This window comes from Musca vetustissima, unplaced genomic scaffold (genome assembly GCF_032173495.1).
Source record: "Musca vetustissima isolate MV318-11 ecotype Yass unplaced genomic scaffold, APGP_CSIRO_Mvet_v1 utg4398, whole genome shotgun sequence".
NCBI classification, from domain to species: Eukaryota; Metazoa; Arthropoda; class Insecta; order Diptera; family Muscidae; genus Musca; species Musca vetustissima.
The window spans coordinates 4,005-25,589 of NW_026883621.1; the positions used below are offsets into that span (position 1 = coordinate 4,005).

Below are 21,585 nucleotides of genomic sequence, written 5' to 3' on the forward strand. Positions count from 1 at the left end.
GCACGAATTTTGGCATAGCGTACTGAATTAAGTCGATAACGATGTGTGCTAAATTTCGGGAAAATCGGTTTAGATTTAGATATAGCTCCCATATATATCTTCGTCCGATTTTAGGTAAATGGTGCACCAAAGTCCCTGAAAATAACTAGATTTGCACGAATTTTGGCATAGCATACTGAATTAAGTTGACAACGATGTGTGCTAAAGTTCGGGAAAATAGGTTCAGATTTAGATATAGCTCCCATAATTATTTTCGTCCGATTTTAGGTAAATTGTGCACCAAAGTCTCTGAAAATCATTAGATTTGCACGAATTTTTGCCTAGCGTACTGAATAAGGTCTAGAATGATGTGTGTTAAGTTTCGTAAAAATCGGTACAGATTGATATATAGCTCCCATATATAGTTTCGTCCTATTTTAAGTAAATAGTGCACAAAAGTCCGTGCAAATCTTTTGATTTGCACGAATTTTGGTATAGCGTACTGAATTAAGTCTAGAATGATGTGTGTGAAGTTTCGTGAAAATCGGTTCAGATTTAGATTAGCTCCCATATATAGTTTCGCCCGATTTTAGGTAAATGGTGCACCAAAGCCCCTGAAAATCATTAGATTTGCACGAATTTTGGCACAGCGTACTGAATTAAGTCAAAAATGATGTGTGCTAAATTTCGTGAAAATCGGTTCAGATTTAGATATAGCTCCTATATATAGTTTCGCCCGATTTTAGGTTAATGTTCCATCAAATCCCTGCAAATCTTTCGATTTCCACGAATTTTGGCATAGCGTACTAAATTAAGTCTAGAATGACGTGTGCTAAGTTTCGTTAAAATCGGATCAGATTTACAAACACCTCCTATATATTTTTTTGTCCGATTTTAAGTAAATGTTGCACTAAAGACCCCAGCTAGGCCGATTGACGCAACGTACTGAAGTTAATATAAAATAATATCTAGCAACTTTCCTTGAAATTGGTTCAGATCTAGATAGGTTTAGCTTCCATATATAATTTTGACTTATTCATGTTTATCGTACACCAAATAATCAATGGGTGTTTGATTGAGATTAAATTTTAAACAGTGCAGCATACCGAATAGCGTGTGTCAAGTTTGCTTTAAATCATTTTACAAAATTTACCATAGGTTGCAGAATGACATGTGTAGGGATTGATGTTAGTCGGTTTAGATATAGACAAAGATCACATATTTAAGTTCGTTCAATTTCATGTCACTGTTCTTTCGAAAAGTCGACGTCTTTTAGGATATATATGTAGAATATACCCAAAGTGGTGAAGGGTATCATAGAGTCGGCCCAGTCCGACTTTATTACTTTCCTTACGGGTTATTATTATTTTTTGTATTGCCATTCCGCATACGAAGTAGCGGGCACTTTGCTAGTATGTATATAAGTTTTAGAAATATTAGTAATAGTAGGGAAGAATAAACAAGTTGTTTCTTATTCGTAGTAGGATATCTAAATTTATATAGAACTTGTTCACGTAGCGAACATGGATTTCGGATAATAAAGTTAGTGAATGGGTCACGTTAATCCAGTTCACAAATCCAGTGGATTATATTTGACGTATACGCTATGGAATTGACATTTGTGATCAAGTGGACTTCGCAAATCCAAACGTTTAAATGTATTTATTTCTGAAAATTATAACAAACAACGACGTACAGTTGCTAGGCGAGATAAGGATTTTCCGCACACTGCATTTTTCCCCCGTGTAATCAGTTCGTGAGTTCAGTGTAATCAGTTCATCGTCAGCTTTTAAGGACAACACATTTATTTCCACAATATTTTCCTTATATTTGCAATACACTCCAGTACTAAAATATTATTTTTTTAATTTCAGAACAATCTATGAATTGAATTAAACAAAACATGAATTATATAATATTAGTATGCAATATCATCCTATTAATATGTATCCACATAAATGTCCACGCTAACCCTATAACATTTGTTCGGCATACTTTTCCAATTTGCAATTTCGAAGATACAGTCGATTTAACGAATGTCCATCGTTTTACAAATGGCTCATACATTTACGAAAATCGTCTAATACCAGCCGATCAAGTTGCCATCTATGACTATATAGAAGTGTTTGATGGTCAACGTGTACCATATGAACCACATCCACGTGCCTGCGTCTGTCAATATGGAATTTGTCTAAAATTCTGTTGTCATCCGACAAAAGAAATTCTCAACGCCGTTGGCCAGTGTCAGCCAATCGAATATGAAATACCCCAGAGCCAGTTATATGTGAATGTGACATTGAAGAATGGTTGGACATTGCGTCGCAATGTCGCAAGGGAATTTATCAAATTAGAAGGACTACCCTGCCCGTATCCATATGCCTTAATGCCGGAGACATATAAGGAGGAAGAATGGCAAATTATGGATGATGGCAAACTATTGTTGGTCCACTACGATACGATTGTATCGAAAAATGATTATTGTTTGACGCCAGTGAAGACGGCGTCAGATGAATGGTCATTGTCGGCTATGACATGCCCCGTGCCAAATGTTATGTCAACAACCACACGTATTTCGAATGTTGGTATGTTTTTATTAATATTTTAAAATCAGAAAAAGGAAAATATTTTTTTTTTTTTTAATTTTGTCTTTGTTGTTGTTCACAGGTGCTGTGGTATCGACATTGTTTATGATTTTAACCGTGATCGTGTATCTTGCCATACCCGATCTAAGAAGGAACATATACGGCATGTTTATAATCAGCTGTTTATTGTCATTGGCAATTGGCAACTCCATGTTGGCTTTTGTATCATTGTCGGAAATAACATTTCCCGAGCTTACATGCAGTTTTATTGGTAAGTGAAAAAGGGATAACATTACTTTGAAGGCAGCTGGGTGGAATTCGTAGCTGAATCGAAGATTTATCAAGGCTAGGACCAGGTCAAACATTTAATATAAAATATGTTGCGGGACTTCGAATCTAAGAACCTGAAATGCGAAATTATTGCTAATTTGGTCTGAAAATATGAGAAGGATCGTAAAAAGACCTTAAATGAAGCATGGTATGGCTAGGGGCTTCAACATAATTAAATCGACTGGAATATTTAACCTCTGAGAATCTAAAAAAAACTGTAATCAGATCGTCGTATATATAATCTTCAGCAATTTTTAATGGAGATTTTTCCTAAAAGCTGTAAGATCTAAAAAGTGGACTGATATTGATAACGCATGGTAGAGTATAAAATCCTCAAAATACTGTAATATAGATTACAAAGTTATATGAGGGTATGCCTAAAGGGGGACCAATATTGATTACATAGTTTAGGAAATTGTGAATATTTGGAGATATCATTATATGAAGGTTATGCCTAATTAATGACCGGTATATGCCAATTTTGAAGCCAATATTATAACTGTTTATTTCAATTCTTTCCTTCAGGAGGTATTACTATATTGAGGAGGTGCCTAAATGTCTGCCGATATATATCATTATAGTCACGTTTGAGTTTTTTTAATCACAATATCGTTAGAAGGCGGAATGCTTACAATGCTTACAGATGACTAAATAGTCTTTGTAGGGTAAAAATTGACTATTCCCCGTAACAACTACCCTATCGTAACACACGGAACAAATCAGATAACTATTTTAATATATAAAAAAACGGGGTTATATGAGGACTACCCCTAAAAAGGGGTGAATATTAATAAATTTTTGGTGGGGAGATTTGTTGCCATATACGACTACAAAATACCAAATTTCAGCGAATTCGGTTGAAAAACGCGCTCAAGAACCTCAAAATATCGAAAATTGGGGGTATCCTTATATTGGGGACTACCCGAAAAAATTGACCTATATTTATAATTTTTTGTGGAGAGATTTGCTACCCAATAAGATCTCAAATTACTAAATTGCAGCCAAATTCGGTGAAAAAATCCGGTCAAAACCCCCCAAAACCTGGAAATTGGGATGTACACTTATATGGGGGCTACCAGAAAAAGTGGACCTATATTTATAATTTTAGTGGGAAAATTTGGTACCCAATAAGAACACCATGACAGGCGGACATGGCTATATTGTCATAGAATTTTACCCTGATCAAGAATATATATACTTTATAGGGTCGGAAATGAGTATATCGATGAGTTACAAACGAAAAAACAAAATTAATATACCCTCCATACTATGGTGGAGGGTATACACCTTTTTCAAATGTTATTCAATACATTTTAATTGCAATTCGAGAATTTCATGAAATTATGAAATTCAAAAAATTACATTTGAAATTAAAAAAAAAATTTCATTCGTAATTCGAATATTTCAATTTGAATTTCGTAGAGTTTCATTTGAAATTCAAAGAAATCCATTTGAAATTCAAAGAATCCAATTTGAAATTCATAACATTTCACTTGTAATTCATAAAATTTCAGTTGTAATTCATAACAATTCATTTCAAATTCATACATATACCTTTTGTGTTACCAATAATATTTTTCGAATTTAAAATTAAATGTTATGAAAAACAAATGGAATGTTATGTATTTCAAATCAAATGTTAAGAATTTCAAATGGAATTTTATTAATTTCAAGTGGAATTTTATAAATTTCAAACGTAAATACTTGGAATTTCAAATGGAATTCTATGAATTTCGAAAGGTATTCTAGGAATTACAAATGAAATTCTCGAATTACAGCTGATATGTTGTAAATTGCAAATGGAATTCTCGAATTGCAAACTATATGTTGTGAATTACAAATGGAATTCTCGAATTACATTTGATATGTTTTGAATAACATGTGAAAAAGGTGTAAAAATACACGCTTCGGATAGTCTTTAAAAAATACATAAAAAACACGCTGCGTATATTCCTTGAAAAATATATGAAATAACCAGTGAGCGGAGCAGTATAGTCGGACAGGGCCGACCATACGATACCCTACACAACTACCACGGAAATCTAACTTTCTGCGGATGTTTATTCCGAGCCTGGGCAATATTTCGTGATATTTACACTCTTTTGACCGATTAGAGATCAACAGCACATCTTCCTTGCACTGACATATTTTCCGAATATGTATTCCCAATATTCAGTACAGCCCTGTTGTGATGTTCGGCCTATTATTGGCATCGACTCGAAAAAACACGAAAAAATTAAGTTCTCGGTCCACTTCATCCCATTATTATCTGATCATCACCGAAAATTATAGGCGTTGTCCTTGACCATAACTAGAACCTCTTGGAAAATTTTAAAGCGATCAGCGCAATATTTCCGCCCTCTAGTGTGGCAATGGGTTACTAAATAATATCTGAATACGTAAGCACCAGTAAATATTTAAGTATAACTCCCACATCCGATCACATACGTCAATATAATTGGTATCAATTTAAAGGTCAAACAATCTTCTTGAATATACTATTAACTTCTCGGCTCTATGTCATTCAGGGGTAAACATATACGTTATAGAATACACAATTTTTAATTTTTCACACAAACGTCAGAGTCCATTTGACCTGCTAAATATTGACCGATCTTTATCAAAGCAGGCATGCTTATTCTTTGGCCCGATCCCCTTTTCCATGTAAAATTTCACGATGTTCGGGCCATAATTGCGGCCTCTGGAAAAACCGACAAAAATTTAGTATTTTGTCCATTTCATCCCTTAAATATTAACCGATCTTTACCAAAAGCAATAGGGGTCTTCATTGGCCAGAACCCATCCTACACGTAAAATTTCGTGAAGATTGGTCCGTAACTGTGGCCTGTATCGTGTTTACAAATTATAATGGTCAGACGGACGGACGGACGGACGGACACACATGTCTACATCGATTCAGCTAGTCGAGATATGACGATCGGTATACTTAAAGATGGGTCTAGGACCAATATTTCGCGGCGTTACAAACATATGGGGCTGCACAAAGCTATAATACCCTGACAACATAGTTGTCAGGGTATTACTAGTCCTTGAAAAAATTTATTTAAAAAATAGTAATTGAAAGAAAAAAGTAATTAACCCTTTGTGGCCCAATGTTGCCCACAGGCGTTTTAGAGCTTATATTTAATATGCAGCTAGTAGATATATATTATTTGGATTTCATATGTCAAGACCTGATTATGGACGATACATATCAAAAGAAAAATCAAAAAAAATCAAAATGTTGGTAAAGTTATGAGCTTTTCAATATAGAGAAGAGGCTAAATTTGTGTACAGTACCAATTTGTGTATACAGTCCAAATTGTTTAAATCGCTTCGTATTTAAATTGTATGAATTCTGCCATCAAAATTATTTTTGATTCTTGTAAAAATTAATATAGAGAATAATTTAAAATGATTTTTCTGTCGATTTTGCATTTGGTTTTCTTGATATTGGACTTTAATTTTTCCGAAAGAATGTACTGTATCTCCCAAATGCAAGGATGTAGCGATGTCAAATTTTGAGCATGTCCTATTTGGGATAGTTGCATTAAATCTGTGAACAGGAATTTGTTCTATGATTGCGGAAAAAAATTCGGGGCTCAAAGGGTTAAAGAATCTACGCTTTGGATGGTATTTGAAAAAATATATATTTGAAAAAATCCATGCTTGGGATAGTGTTTGAGAAAAAAAATATTTAAAAATCCCCACTAATTGTTCGGATATGTCTTGAAAAATTATATTAAAAAAATCAATTTTTCCGACAGTCCTTAAAAAAATATAATTAATCTCGGATATATTTAGAAAAATCCACGCTTCGGATAGTCCCTGAAAATATATATTAAAAAAATCCACACTTCGGATAGTGCTTGATAAGATATATTAAAAAATCTAGCTGTAAAAAACCTTAAAATACATTTTAAATATTTTTTCTGCAATCAATTTCATTACTATATATTTTCTTTTCAGGTTATGTGGCATATTTCTTTTATGAAAGTGCCTACATTGGGTTATCCCTCATTGGCTTCCATCTGTGGCAGTCTAAGGCAAGGCAAAATAAGGGAGTAATTTCTGCTGACATCTCCGAATTGGGTAATAATTCGTATTTCCCCTATGTCCTTTTTACGTGCCTGATAGCATTTGCTCTAACTTTTGCATTGATGGTCATACAAAGTTCGAATATTCACAATGGCTACAAACCGGGCATTGGTGATGAGTATTGTTGGTTAAATGGTAAGCAATATCCTTTTTTTATGGAATTCATTGTGATTTAAAAAAATATTTTTTTTTTTATTTTAGTACACATCTGGTCGGCATTTTTTTATTTCTTTGCATTGAATGGTATAATTTTTATTTGTGCAATTCTATTCACCTATTTGGCTGCCAAGACACGTGGCAGTCATATGGACAAATACGATGATCGTAAACCAATTGTTTATGAAAGTTCCGACTTGATGAAACCACAACAGGGTCGTATTCCTTATGTGCAGGATACGCGTAGAATGTAAGTCATAATAATATAGACATTATTTGTAATTTTTGTAATTGAATTAATGTATGGGTTTTGTTTTATTTTCCAGGATCTCCATTTACTCTTTGTTATTGCTTGTGTTCCTGATATCCTGGTTCTTGAGCATATCATCGTATTTGGGTGAAATGTTGGGACTCGACAGTGATAATATACTGCTCTACACTTCCGATTTGGCCAATTGCATTGAGGGTCCATTAATATTTCTAGTACTCGTTATAAAACCCAAAGTTATGTCGTTGCTAAGAAATAAATAATCGCTATGGGATGGGTAAGTATCTGGACTGGAGTGGGTTTTTGTGGACAAACTCACATGGACAAATTGAGTATAAATTTAAGAAAATAAACTGTGATAAACTAGTCTTGGGTTATTATTTTTTTTAAAATGTTTTTAAACTCGTGGAATGTTTGACATAGAAGATGGATTTTGGAATAACACACATAGCGTGTCCACGAAATTGTTAAACACAAACCAAACGACGTTTGGTACATACAGGGTGAGAAAAAAACTGCAACAAAGTCAAACGCCATAATTTTTAATTTTTTTTTTAATTTTATTGAATGAAAGCAAAAAATGTCTTAAGTAGCATCAAATTTTAGAATAAGTTTAGATTTGTTCGAATTGGTCACTTCTGGCACGAATTATGGTATTCAAACGGCCAATGAAACCGTCACACGCTGCCCGAATGTTGCTCTGCGGTATTTTGGCCAATTCCCGGCGAAGCGTTTGCTTGAGGTGATCGACAATTTGGTATTTTTTAGTGTCAACCCGGCTTTCCATGCTCATTTTGTGGGGGGCGTGTATTCGCCATTTATCATGATGCCACGGTTGATTAATACGAACGGAGAGCGACCATCGGCTGTTATGGTCGCCCACACCATCACCATGGCCGGCACTTGAGTTCTGGTGGCCAACTGGAGGTGCGAATTTTCGGCGATCATTTTGTTTGTTTACAAACGGCTAGGCAACGAATGTTTTCTCATCGGAGAAAGCCAAATTCGGCAGTTCAACACTTTCGGCCATGAGAAGCAACTCTTCAGCTCTTTTGAGTCTATTTTCTTTCTGTTTGGAATTTCAGTGGCTTTCAATATTTACCGAATCATTTTTTATACCCTTTACCACACTGTGGTACAGGGTATTATGTCTTTGTGCATATGTTTGTAACAGACAAAAGGAATCGAGATAGACCCATTGTTCCTTTTGAGAATATGCATAGAATCACTTTCTGAGTCGATTTGTGCATGTCCGTCCGTCTGTCTGTTGATGTTAAATTGTAAACAAAGTACAGGTCGCATTTAAAATTCGATTTAGATGAAATTTAGTAAAGCTCATTTATTTGGCCCAAGGACGAACCCTATTAAAATTGGGAGAAATCGGCTCAGATTTAGATATACTTCCCATATATAGTTTCGTCCGATTTAAGGTAAATGGTGCACCAAAGTCCCTATATATCTTTCGATACGCACGAAATTTAGCATAGAGTACTGAATTAGGTCTAGAATGATGTGTGCCAAGTTTCGTGAAAATCGGTTCAGATTTAGATATAGCTCCCATATATATTTTCGTCCGATTTAAGGTAAATAGGACACCAAAGTTCCTATATATCTTTCAATTTGCACGAAATTTGGCATGGCGTACATGGCGTAAGTCTAGAATGATGTGTGCTATGTTTGGTGGAAATCGGTTCAGATTTATATATAGCTCCTATATCTTTTTTCTTTCGATTTTATGTAAATTGTGCACTAAAGACCCTAAGTTTGTCCAGCTGCCACACAACTGTGTATAATGAAGTTAATATAAATTAACCTCTGGTTAATATAAATTAATCTCTGGCAAGTCTCGATGAAATCGGTTCAGACTTAGATATAGGATCAGATATATATCCGACCAAATGAAAAATTTAGTATAGGTTGCAGAATGATTTCATTTTAGTGGTCCTTCAAAAATGCGACGTCTGTTAAAATTCATCTGTTCAATATACCCAAGGTGGTGAAGGGTATCATATAGTCGGTACCGTCCGACTTTACTACTTTCTTTACTGGTCAATATTTGCCAAATTGAATATTGCGATATGTTCAGCTACGAGCCATTTTTCGGCCACTGCGACTTTTTTCTGCCAAATTTTCACCAAAATGCTTTTATACGCTTGTAAACACTGGAATAATTTTAACAACTGTCGGACAAGTGGCTTAGAAATTACAGCAGTCTGAAGTTGGTTGTAGTTTTTTTTTCATCTCACCGATTTATTCATCACTTGCGATTTAATACCGATACTTTTTTCTTTCTTTTCTTTCAGATATTGCGAAAAATAACGGCATAACGAAAAATAAAACTAACATTCAAAACTAATTATCAATATATATAAAAGGATTGGTAACAAATATGTCCTAGAAATTAATCCTTAATATGAAATTAATCGTAAAAGGTGTAACCAGTTCTGTTCCCGTACTGCAATAATCTACTACTTTCTACTAACTTAAATGGATTTCCATTTATTTGAAATAGTGAAATTTAGTAGATTCTTGTAGTACGGGAATTGACCAATTATGAAATGAAATTTTTTTTGTGATAGCCATGCCAAATGATTCGTTCATTTTGAAAGTGGTTTAAGTCAATATTAGGTTCAGATGCAAATCTTGGTTTTAGAGAAAAGTTTATAAAAAATTATTACGTTATATATTCTATCATGTTTAAGGGGACAAAGCCACAAACAAAATTAATATCACTTAACCCTTTGTGGCCCAATTCAAAATGCTATTGGTAGATATATATTCTTTGAATTTCATATGTCAAGTCCTGATTATGGACGAAACATAGCACAAGAAAAATCTAAAAAATTCAAATTTTTGGTAATGTTATGAGCTTTTCAATATAGAAAAGAGAGTAAATTTGTGTACAGTACTAATTTGCGTATACAGTCCAAATTATTTAAATCGATTCGCATTCAAATTATACGAATTCTGCCATCAGAATTATTTTTGACTAGCAGACCCGGCAAACGTTGTTTTGCCTTATCAGAATTGCATCAGGGAGGTAAAAATTAACGAATTCATAGAAAACATATTTCCGAAAAAATATACATACTATTTTCCTACATATTAAATTATGCCAGTACGTGTGGTATTTCAGTTTATCGATTGGTCGAACTTATTCCACACCGAACATTTTTTAGGAGAAAGTCAAGTTTTCATTTAACTACTCTTATCTCAAAAGATAATTTAGTATTGATGGCGTAATTACTATTCCTATTTTGATCACATACGATTTATAAGACCTTTGAATCATCACAATTAGAGCAGATGTTCTTGAGTTATAAGAGGTGTAAATAACATAACATTCGATTACTCCAATCTCCGACTTTTTATGTTTTTCTTATAGTAAAAACTTTTCTTAGGGTAAAACTCTTCCCACTGCAATTAAAAACAACAGGAAGTTTGCCATGTCACATCATGAAATACATAACAAAGTATGTATTTTGTTGTCGTTTAAATCTCTAGGATGATTCTATGGACAATTTTAACCAATTTTAGTGAAGGAACCATAGGTCCATCTCGATTTATGAGTCTCCCATTTATATATAACATCATTTTGATTCAAAATTCGATTTTTTATTCATCGTTATATTATCTTTATTATGTGTATATGGGGAGTTTTTGGGATCGAGAAATTCATTTCTGATCTTTTTTTTTTTGCCTATGATCACCGCCAGAGGGCGTTTCATGCATATTTTAACTATTTTTCCGTCTCAAAAAATAGACTATTTTTCGTTGCAGAAATTAGACGAAAAATAGTAAAAATATGTATAAAACGCCCTCTGGCGGTGGTCATAGGTAAAAATAAAGATCAGAAATTAATTTCTCGATCCCAAAAACGTCCTTATACACATAAAAAAATAATATAAATTGTCGGTATAGTATCACTTTGTGGTATATGTCCCACCACATAATGGTAGGCAAATCGGTCCAGCCGTCCTTCAAAATAAGTTTTTCAAGATTTTCGCGAAATTTTCTCAAACTTTTTTTCACAAAAAAACTTTCCCATTTCAATTACAGATAACTGAAAGAAATGTTGAGTCAAATCGGTCCCGCCGTTCTCAATTGATGAGTTAGTATACCGTTTTACATTATATCTTTAAATAGATTTCAATGAATTCTACTTCAATTTGAAAAGTTATTATTTTTTTTTTCGTTAAACTCCCACGCGCTTTTCAAGAAAACAGATTATGTATGAATCGGTGTCGGAATAGTTAACGTCGGCACACGTCGATTAAGCACCCAATCTTTATTTGGGAAAACACAAAGAAGCTATATAGCGCGCCATCTGTCGGATGAACTTAAAATTAAACAGAAACACTCCTCACGCCCCATAGAGGATATACACAATGTTCGGTCAAAATCGGTACAGTAGTTCTTGCGTTACGGTGCAAAAACACTAAATAGTGCGCCATCTGTCGGATGAACTTGAAACTATACAGAAACACTCCTCACGCCCCATAGAGCATGTACATAAAATTTGGTGCAGTAGTTTTTGAGTTTAGCGATCACTAACATACACCTAATCAATTTTTATACATATATAGAGATAGAGATTCTTGTAAAAATGAATACAGAGAATAATTTCTAATTAAATTTCTGTCGATTTTGCATTTGGTTTTCTTCAAATTGGACTTAAATTTTTCCGAAGGAATGTACTGTATCTCCCGAATGCAAGGATGTGGAGATGTCAAATTTTGTCCATATCCTATCTAGGATAGTTGCATTAAATCTGTGAACAGAAATTTCTATGATTATGGAAAAAAAATCGGGGCTCAAAGGGTTAATAACATTTATGAAGCAAACCAAACCTTTAAACACTCAATATAAGAAAAACTGGAGTTAAACCACTTTTAAAATAAACGACTCAAATAAACTTTGATATTTATGTTCAAATTTTAAATATATACATCGATTCATACTTTACAAGTATATATATATATATATATATATATATATATATTGAATTAAGTTTATGCTAAAGTCTATAGTTAAAATTATGTCCCTTGAAGCATTTCATTAGTGACGACGAAATATGAGCAAACCTGGCCGAAATTCTGGAATCTGGAAATTTGTCACGTTTGGAGGAATTTGAATCTCTTTAGTTGGTAAATTGAAACATATAGAATCTAACAAAGCTGAAAATATACATATTTTATACATATACATATTTTACAAATACATATATATGATATGATTTTATTTTCCTTATTTCCGGAGGTCTCTGGCTTTTTTTATATGGTATGTACTGTATGAATCAATGATATTGATTTCCAATATCATTATTTGATGACAAAATTTGTAAGCATGCGCATAATACTTTGAAAAGGTGGTGTTCTTTGGAATTGCAAATATCGAAAAAAATTAATGTTGAGTTTTTTTCGAAATTCGGAAAACTGACGAAGATATACGAAAAAAACATTTTTTTTGAAAAAAAATTACAGAATTGCAATTTTCGAATTTCGAAAAATCAAATTTGTGCTGAATTAAGAGCATCCTGTGCCGTTAAATTTTTTTCGATGTTAGGTACTGTTTTCGAAAAAAATCGATATTTTTGGAATGTATCGTTAAAATCAATAACACATATTACAAAACAAGATATCGAAATACTAAAAATTATGCTGATTTGTATTAGCCTAGGCCAATTTTTTGTCCATACTTTGCGAAATTGGATTTTTATACCCTTCACCACACTGTGGTACAGAGTACTATGTCTTTGTGGATATGTTTGTAAGAGGCAAAAAGGAAACGATATAGACCCATGGTTCCTTTTGAGAACATGTATAGAATCACTTTCTGAGTCGATTTATGCATGTCCGTCCGTACGTCTGTCCATGTTAAATTTTAAACAAAATACAGGTCGCATTTATGATTCGAATTGGATGAAATTTGGCACAGCTCATTTATTTAGCCCAAGGACGAACCCTATTGAAATTGGAAGAAATCGGTTGAGATTTAGATATAACTCCCATATATATTTTCGTTCGATTTAAGGTAAATGGTGCACCAAAGTCCCTAAAAATCTTTCGATTTGTACGAAATTTGGCATAGCGTACTAAATTAAACCTAGAAAGTTGTTTGCTAAGTCTCGTGGAAATCGGTTCAGATTTGGATATAGCTCCCATATATATATATTTTATCCCATTTGATATAAACAGTTAACCAAAGTCCCTATATATCTTTCGATGTGCACGAAATTTGGCATTGCGTACTGAATTGAGTCTAGAACGATGTGTGGTAAATTTCGTGAAAATAGGTTCAGATTTAGATATAGCTCCCGTATATATTTTCGTCCGATTTAAGGTAAATGGTGCGCCAAAGTCCCTAAAAATCTTTCGAGTTGTACGAAATTTTGCATATCGTACTAAATTAAGTTTAGAAAGATGTGTGCTAAGTTTCGTGGAAATCGGTTCAGATTTAGATATAGCTCCCATATATATTTTTATACGATTTAATATAAATATTCAAGCAAAGCCCCTATATATTTTTCGATTTGTACGAAATTTGGCATAGCGTGCTGAATTGGGCAGATCAGATTTAGATATAGCTCCCATATATATTTCCGTTCGATTTAAGGTAAATGATGCCCCAAAGTCCCTAAAAATCTATCGATTTGTACGAAATTTGGCATAGCCTACTAAATTAAGCCTAGAAAGATGTGTGCTAAGTTTCGTGGAAATCGGTTTAGATTTGGATATATGTCCCATGTATATTTTTTATCCCATTTAATATAAATATATATCTTTCAATTTGTACGAAATTCGGCATAGCGTACTGAATTAGGCCTAGATTTAGATATAGCTCCCATATATTTTTTCGTCCGATTTTATGTAAATGATACACCAAAGTCCCTATATATCTTTCGATTTGCACGAAATTTGGCATTGCGTACTGAATTGATTCTAGAACGATGTGTGGTGAATTTCGTGAAAATCGGTTCAGATTTTCGATTTTCAGGAAATTTGGGATCGCGAACTGAATTAAGTCCAGTATGATGTGTGGTAAGTATCGGAAAAATTGGTTCTGATTTAGATATAGCTCCCACATATACATATATATTCGTCCGATTTTACCTAAATGGTGCACCAAACTCCAAATGTTTGTCCGATTTACACATTTTGCACAGCGTATTGTTGAAATGGGTACAGATGGAGCCATATCTTCCATATGTATTTCGAACGGGTGTCTGATTGAAATTAAATTTTGAACAGAGCGGCGTACCGAATAACGTGTATGAATTTTGCTATAAATCGTTTTCCATAAATTTGTCCCATGCTACGCAGACGACTATAAATTTGCCCGAATGGAATTAAATTTATTATAGGTTGCAGAAAGACATTAGTATGTTCCTTCGAGGGAACATTGACGTGCAATTGTAAAGATACATATACCAAAGGGTGAAGGGTATCATATAGTCGGACCAGTCCGACTCTACCACTTTCCTTACTGGTTTGGATTGGATTACTCGTTAAAATCGAAAATATTTTTTGTGTGCACAAAAATCGTTATAATTTTGAAAAAAAAAGAAAATATCCTCAATAGTTTGTATCGTCACGAAATATTGGCCATAAAGCTACCATTAAGTATATACTGGTGGGCAAGATAACTCTCGAAGGGAATAATCGATTTCCTCCAAACTTGGAACATCTTAATATTTTTTTTCAAAACTTTGTTTAATTTCGAAGATGGGGAATATCGGTGCAATACTTCTGGTACCGATATCCGATTTGAACCAATCTTTACACAACCTATTATCTTTACCAATAATAGCTCAAGTGTGAAGATGGGACCCATTGGTCCACTCCTTCTGGTACCTCAGCCTCAAAGGGGCAAAATTTTCAATATTTATAAATCCAAAATCAGGCGAATGGAATGTGCAATTTGAAACAAATTTTGCACAACCTATTTTATTAACAAAATCTAGATCAAGTTTGAAGATGGGACTCATCGGTCCATTGCTTCGTGTACCTCCCCCACAAAGGGTCCACATTTTAAATATTTATGAATCCAATTCAGCTGGTCAGACGATATGTGCCAACTATAGAGGAATAAGTCTCCTTTCCATCGCATATATAGTGCTATCCAGTGTGCTGTGGGTCTGGCAGTAAGCGGCGAGAAGACCAAGCTGATGGTATCAACGCGAAAGATGTCCAGTAGACTCGGACCAACTGTGGAACTTGAGAACTACAGCTTCGAGGTAGTTAAAGATTTTACATACCTTGGTACCGCCATAAATATAACGAATGACATCAGTTTTGAAATTCGGAGAAGGATTGTGATGGCCATCAGATGCTACTATGGTCTAAGTAAGCAGTTTAGAAACAAGGCCACCTCCCGCCAGACCAAACTCACACTTTACAAGACGCTGATACTACCCGTGCTATTATATGGATCTGAAGCATGGGTACTTGCGCAAGCAGATGAGGCAGCTCTTGGGGTGTTTGAAAGAAAAATTCTCCGAAAGATCTACGGGCCGATCTGCGTCGACGGTGAATATCGGCTTCGAATGAACCACGAGCTTTACAATTTATACGCGGACATCGATATAGTCAGTTATATTGAGCTGCATCGACTAGGGTGACTAGGCCAACTCAGAAGGCATATAAAATCGACCCTACTGATGGTTCCCGTAGAAGGGGAAGGCCACGATTTAGTTGGAAAGACCAAGTAGAAAAAAACACCAAATTGGTGGATTTGTGCATAAGACCGACGCGTTGTGAATTTTTTTTAAGCTCGGCTTATGGAACAACCGTTCAGTAAAGTGGCCCACACACGTCAAACATGTACGTTCGATCGGTGTGAATCGAAGCAATGTTTGACGTGTGTGGTACGGTGTTCACACCGATTTGCCGGTGCGCACACCGATCGAAAGAAATTAAAAATTTTTAATTTTTCGTTGTGCGACGCGCACATGTTTGACGTCTGTGGGCTGGTGTGTGGATATTTTCTCGTTTGTTGCGAAATTTCGTGGAGTGCACATCAGCGGACAATATCAAACATATGCAAAAAAACGTTTTTGAAGATTTTTTGATATTTTTTTACACATATTCTACAGTCTGGCAAATAAAAATGTTTTTCCCGGAATGAAATAAAAGTATTTAATACATTTAAATTAAATAAAAATGTTTGGCCTTTTTTCCGTCATCGCTATCGCTGTCCATCTTAACGCTTCAAAAATAAATTCGAAATGAAGTTTTGTGGATCCGTTTGACGTGTGTGGGCTAGGAGCTTCACACCGATCGAACGCACATGTTTGACGTGTGTGGCCCACTTAACAAGCCAGCTAAGTAAGTAAGTAAATGGGCTCAGTCTTTTGTGGAAAAATGAGAAAATATGCTTCCTATGTATGTACGAGTGCGCATATATTTACTTCTGGAGGACCTAGGCCGGACAGTGTAACTAAGGTGAGTAATACAATATTATATACAATGTAATACAATATTTGCAGGTGCCTATATGTTAAGGTATTCTTTAGTACTACCATTACCCCACTAGAGGGCGGAAATGTCACTTTGGTCAGCCCTGTCCGATTTTACTGCAGCGCTCACTGGCTTTTAACTGCCAATTGTTGTTTAGAGATTAAAAAAATATTTTTACAACTTTTGTTTAGTCGTAGATTTTTAAAAAAATGTAGTTTTTAAGTGATAATTTTCGACTTAGCCCCACTGTGCCAACCAAACAAGCTTTTATTGTTTAGCTCCAAAAACCAGTATTTCTAATCGACAAATGTTCCACACTAAATGGGATTGCCTATGCCGGCGATCGGAGAGAATGCGAAAGCCTGCATTCCATTCAGGTATGAGCGGAAAGAGATTTAAGCAGTGGAGGTTCTTTTAGATTTCCCAAAAAACAAGTTATTTTGGTTGTTTAGACGAGTAGTAAACGATAGATTAACCAATAGGTAGGCTCGAGCTTCTCAGTTGTTGTTTAAGCTTTGTTCGGTGCGGTTGGTAGTGGAGCGCAATAGAAACATTTTTGTTTTGTTCGTTTTGTTAGCATTTGGTTATAGCCAAAACAAAACTGGTGGGCGATTAAAATTAAATTTATGATACAACAAAACACCAAGCAAAAAGTACGCATAGCAAAAACAACAAAAATATTAATAATTCTTTTAATATACCAAACAAAGTAATCCAAAAAGAGAAAATAAAAAAAAAATAAGTTAAAATATATATGGGCAATATGAAAAAAACTTTGGATTACCAAAAATGGCTAAATAATTAAACGTTTCCTCTGCGGATAATAGCAACGTAAAAAAACAAAACTTTAAAATAGAAAATAAGAAATAAAAAAGATTAACTCACCTTCACAAATAAATAGGCTTAGCCATCTGAATATCATCATCTTCAGAATAAAAAATCTGAAAATTTAAAAAAAAGAAAAATTAATAATAGAAGTGTAAAAAATACATATAACATTGTGAACGTAAATAAATAATCAAAATCCAGTTTTCAATTGGTTTTCTATTCTTGTTTTGTTTTTGGTTTCTTGTTGATTTTCCAACTTGGGTGAGGTAATCATGCAGAATCGAATCAAAGTCATTGTTTTTTTCCGGCGTAACAACACAGCGTTTATTTTTGAAATTTCGGTTTGTTTTGTTTTTTTTTTGGTTTGTTACTATAATAGCAACAACAATAATACAATTTGTATATACAACAACAATAATAATAATTACCATATCACCAAAATTATCGACTAACTAACGTAACCTGCTTAACATCTTTATTTGTTATTCAAATCTACCGGTATTCAATGAGTCATTTGTTGATCCAAAAAAATAAATAAATAAATGTATAAATAAAAAAGGAACAACAACAACAAATTTGCAAAATTAAATTTACAGCTATGGATTGTTTAATAAAATATTTGCATAAACATTTTCTATAGCCTAACACTCTTGGACAAATATGTTGGGTATAAAAAATAAACAAGGGTAAAGAAGGGGCCAAGTCGGACGAATGAAATTGGACGAATACATATATATTTGAGATATGTATCTAAAGCGATAGCATTAGAACTCAATACACGACAGTCTAGACTCTATACAGTAAGCTATGCAGTATCAATAGGAAATATACACCATTTACAGGGTTGCCCATATTCGACGGACCCATGTTTTTTTTTTTTTTAAATCAAAGAAAAAAAATAAAATAAAAATTTAGCGGTTGGCAATGTTCATCATTTAATTTGTTCCAAGTAGATTTGTTTACATCAATTGTTGAGTATGATATCTCTCAAATGGCCGCCTCTGGCGTTGATGATGTATTGTGCCCTTTTTGCTGCATTTTCCATCGTTTTTGCCAACATTTCGGCCGGAATAGCGGCTATATCTTCACGAATGTTGTCCTTGAGCTCTTCTACGGTCCTTGGCTTGTTAACGTAAACCTTTGACTTCAAATATCCCCACAAGAAAAAGTCAGGCGGCGTCAAATCGGGCGAACGCGGTGGCCAGTCCAAATCACCACTTTTCGACATCAAACGGCCCGGAAACAAATTCTTCAGAAAATCGATTGTTATGCGACTTGTGTGCGGTGGAGCGCCATCTTGTTGAAACCAGAACTGCCTCATACGTTTTCGACGAATAATTGGCATCACAAAATTGGTCATCATGTCGCGATAACGCTCCTGATTGATGGTAACAGCATGGCCATTTTCATTTTGGAAGAAAAACGGCCCAATGACCGTTTTCGCACTAACGCCGCACCAAACTGTGACTTTTTCGTCATGAAGAGGCACTTCTTGAATCTCCTGAGGATTTTCAGTGGCGTAAAAACGGCAATTTTGCTTATTTACGGTCCTATTCAATGTGAAATGGGCTTCATCGGACATGATAATTTAGTTCCAAAATTGCTCGTCATCTTCGGCCATTTCGATGACTCTTTGGGCCCATTCCAATCGACGAGGCTTGTCCGCAGGCAACATTCTTTGTGTCAATTGAATTTTGTACGGGAACAAATGCAAATTAATGCGAATAATCCGTTGTGAAGTGGATCGAGCCATGTCTAACTGCTGAGAACGGCGTTTTTGGGATATTCTTGGGGACCTCTCAACACTGGCTCGTACGGCAGCGATATTCTCGGCCGATCACCTTGGTCGACTTTTATATGGCCTCTTCAGATTAGAAAGAGCCTTACTAGTCGAACATTTTTCGTCTATACGCTTAATGGTGTTCTTAGAAGACGCACTTCTCACATTTTTAATGTTTTAAAAACACGTTGAGTTTTTACAATTGACTTCTTCTGTTGAATGTAAATTTCAACTATTTCAGAGCGCTCACGTGGCGTGTATTGGTTCATGGTAAAAATCTGCTTGGACGGACGCTTCAAACGCGGTATGTCATTAAGCGATGTAACATCTCTGTCAAAAGTTATGGCGTTGCCAGATGGATCCGTCGAATATGGGCAACCCTGTACATAAAATCGGAAAGATTCTCGGTTCAACTTCTCCGGTCAATGTCCTTTAGCTATAGAGACAGTTTTAGAAATTATTTTTATGTGTACGAAAAGTACTAAGCTCCACTAGATGGTACTATATTTGGTACCACTTGAATGAATGATAAAGTTACAATGAATGAACAAACATGTGCAATCTCTCGCGAATGTTCGCAGTGCACGAAAAATGTACGGAAGATAAAACTTCGCTGCAAACGTCGTCGATTCATTCATTCGCGAGCATTCTTTGCTGAAGAACATTCTTTGAAAAACTCAAAAAAACAAATGTTCGCGAGCACTGCTAAAAACAACCACAAACAAACGTATCATAAAAAAGTAAACTTACACAACGAATGAATATGTGTGAATGTAGCAGAAAGTGTCTGTAATTACAAAACACATGTCCAACAACTATTGAGTTCACGAACGATTGTTGTTGCTGTTTTGAACATTCGCGAGATTTCGGAAATGTTTGTTTTCATTCGTGAGAGAATGTCAGAATGAATTTCAATTCAACAAACGAGTGTTGTGTACTCTCACTCGTTTGTTATGTGTGTGCGAACATTCTTTGGCGAATGTTCGTTTGGTAAAGAATTTATCGCCATAAATTCATTCGTAAAATGAGCACAAAACCAAAAAAAAAAAAATGTATTTAAGGGAACCCCCCCCATTCTCGATTTGAATTTTTTAAGATTTTCAATGGGCTGGTAAATCAATACCAATGCTTGTTAAGGTTTGTAACTTTGCACATATATAATTGAAGATTTAAAAAAGAAGAAAAATAATTTACAAAAAATTTTTGTTATTGTTTTGTTGTTGTTTTTTGTAATTAAAGAAAAGTCCTTATTTTTGATGGCGGGCATGATAACTCCTCACTGGAACATCGGAATCCGAAAATTCCAACGGTGTTAGAAAGAGTACATGTCTGGCTCTCGTATGAACTAGGATTATTGACTTCGCTCTAAAATTAACAAAATGGTGGACCTTTGAAAAAATATTTTTGGAAAATCGCCGATTTTTGACCAAAAACCAAATTAAAAAATAAGGAAGATCTTCACCGATTGGCTTTATCCTAGTTCATACGAGAGCTATACACTCCCAGAGAAACGATGCAAAATTTGGAACCGATTGGATTATTAGTTTTTGAGTTATCGTGCCCGCCATTCGCAAAAAAATGTTTAGAGAAAAACGCGTTTAAAGTTTGAGAAGCCATTCAGCCGTCACTTGATGCTGACACAATAAATCGGCTATAACATCAAGAGTTCTTGAGATTTTCACTTGAAATTTTGTAGAGACATTCTTTAATCAGTGTAGATTCGAATTATATCAACAAAAATTTTGACCCCGAGAATGGGGGGGGGGGTCCCCTTAAATTCATTCGCGAGCGAACCCTGGATTAAGATAAACGTAAGTACTAAATTTTTAAAGTTTGGACTTTGGTGGAATTAGGATTACTGTTAGAGTGTAGGATTGATGTAGTTTTAGAAATACTTACTTATGAATGTGAACATTACTAAATGGTACTGAAGTTGATATAATTTGAATTTGGGTGAATGGATAGAGCTAAAATTCCGAAATTTGTAATTTAGATTACTGTTAATGTGTAGAATTGAGTTAAAGAGACAGCTTTGGAAGTTAGAATGTATGTGTGTATGAATAGTACTAAAATTCACTAAATTTGAAAAACAATTGGATTTGAGTC

At 34.5% G+C, this 21,585-nt stretch overlaps 1 protein-coding gene across 1 annotated transcript; it reads left to right on the forward strand.

Moving 5' to 3' along the window:
• The first annotated feature begins 1,882 nt into the window (after window positions 1-1,882).
• LOC133330537 (probable G-protein coupled receptor Mth-like 10) lies at window positions 1,883-7,676 on the forward strand. Its single transcript, XM_061538974.1, has 5 exons — window positions 1,883-2,561; window positions 2,644-2,832; window positions 6,861-7,124; window positions 7,191-7,395; window positions 7,472-7,676. Exons 1-5 carry the CDS (start codon window positions 1,883-1,885, stop codon window positions 7,674-7,676), a joined length of 1,542 nt encoding a protein of 513 aa, XP_061394958.1.
• The last annotated feature ends 13,909 nt before the right edge of the window (window positions 7,677-21,585 follow it).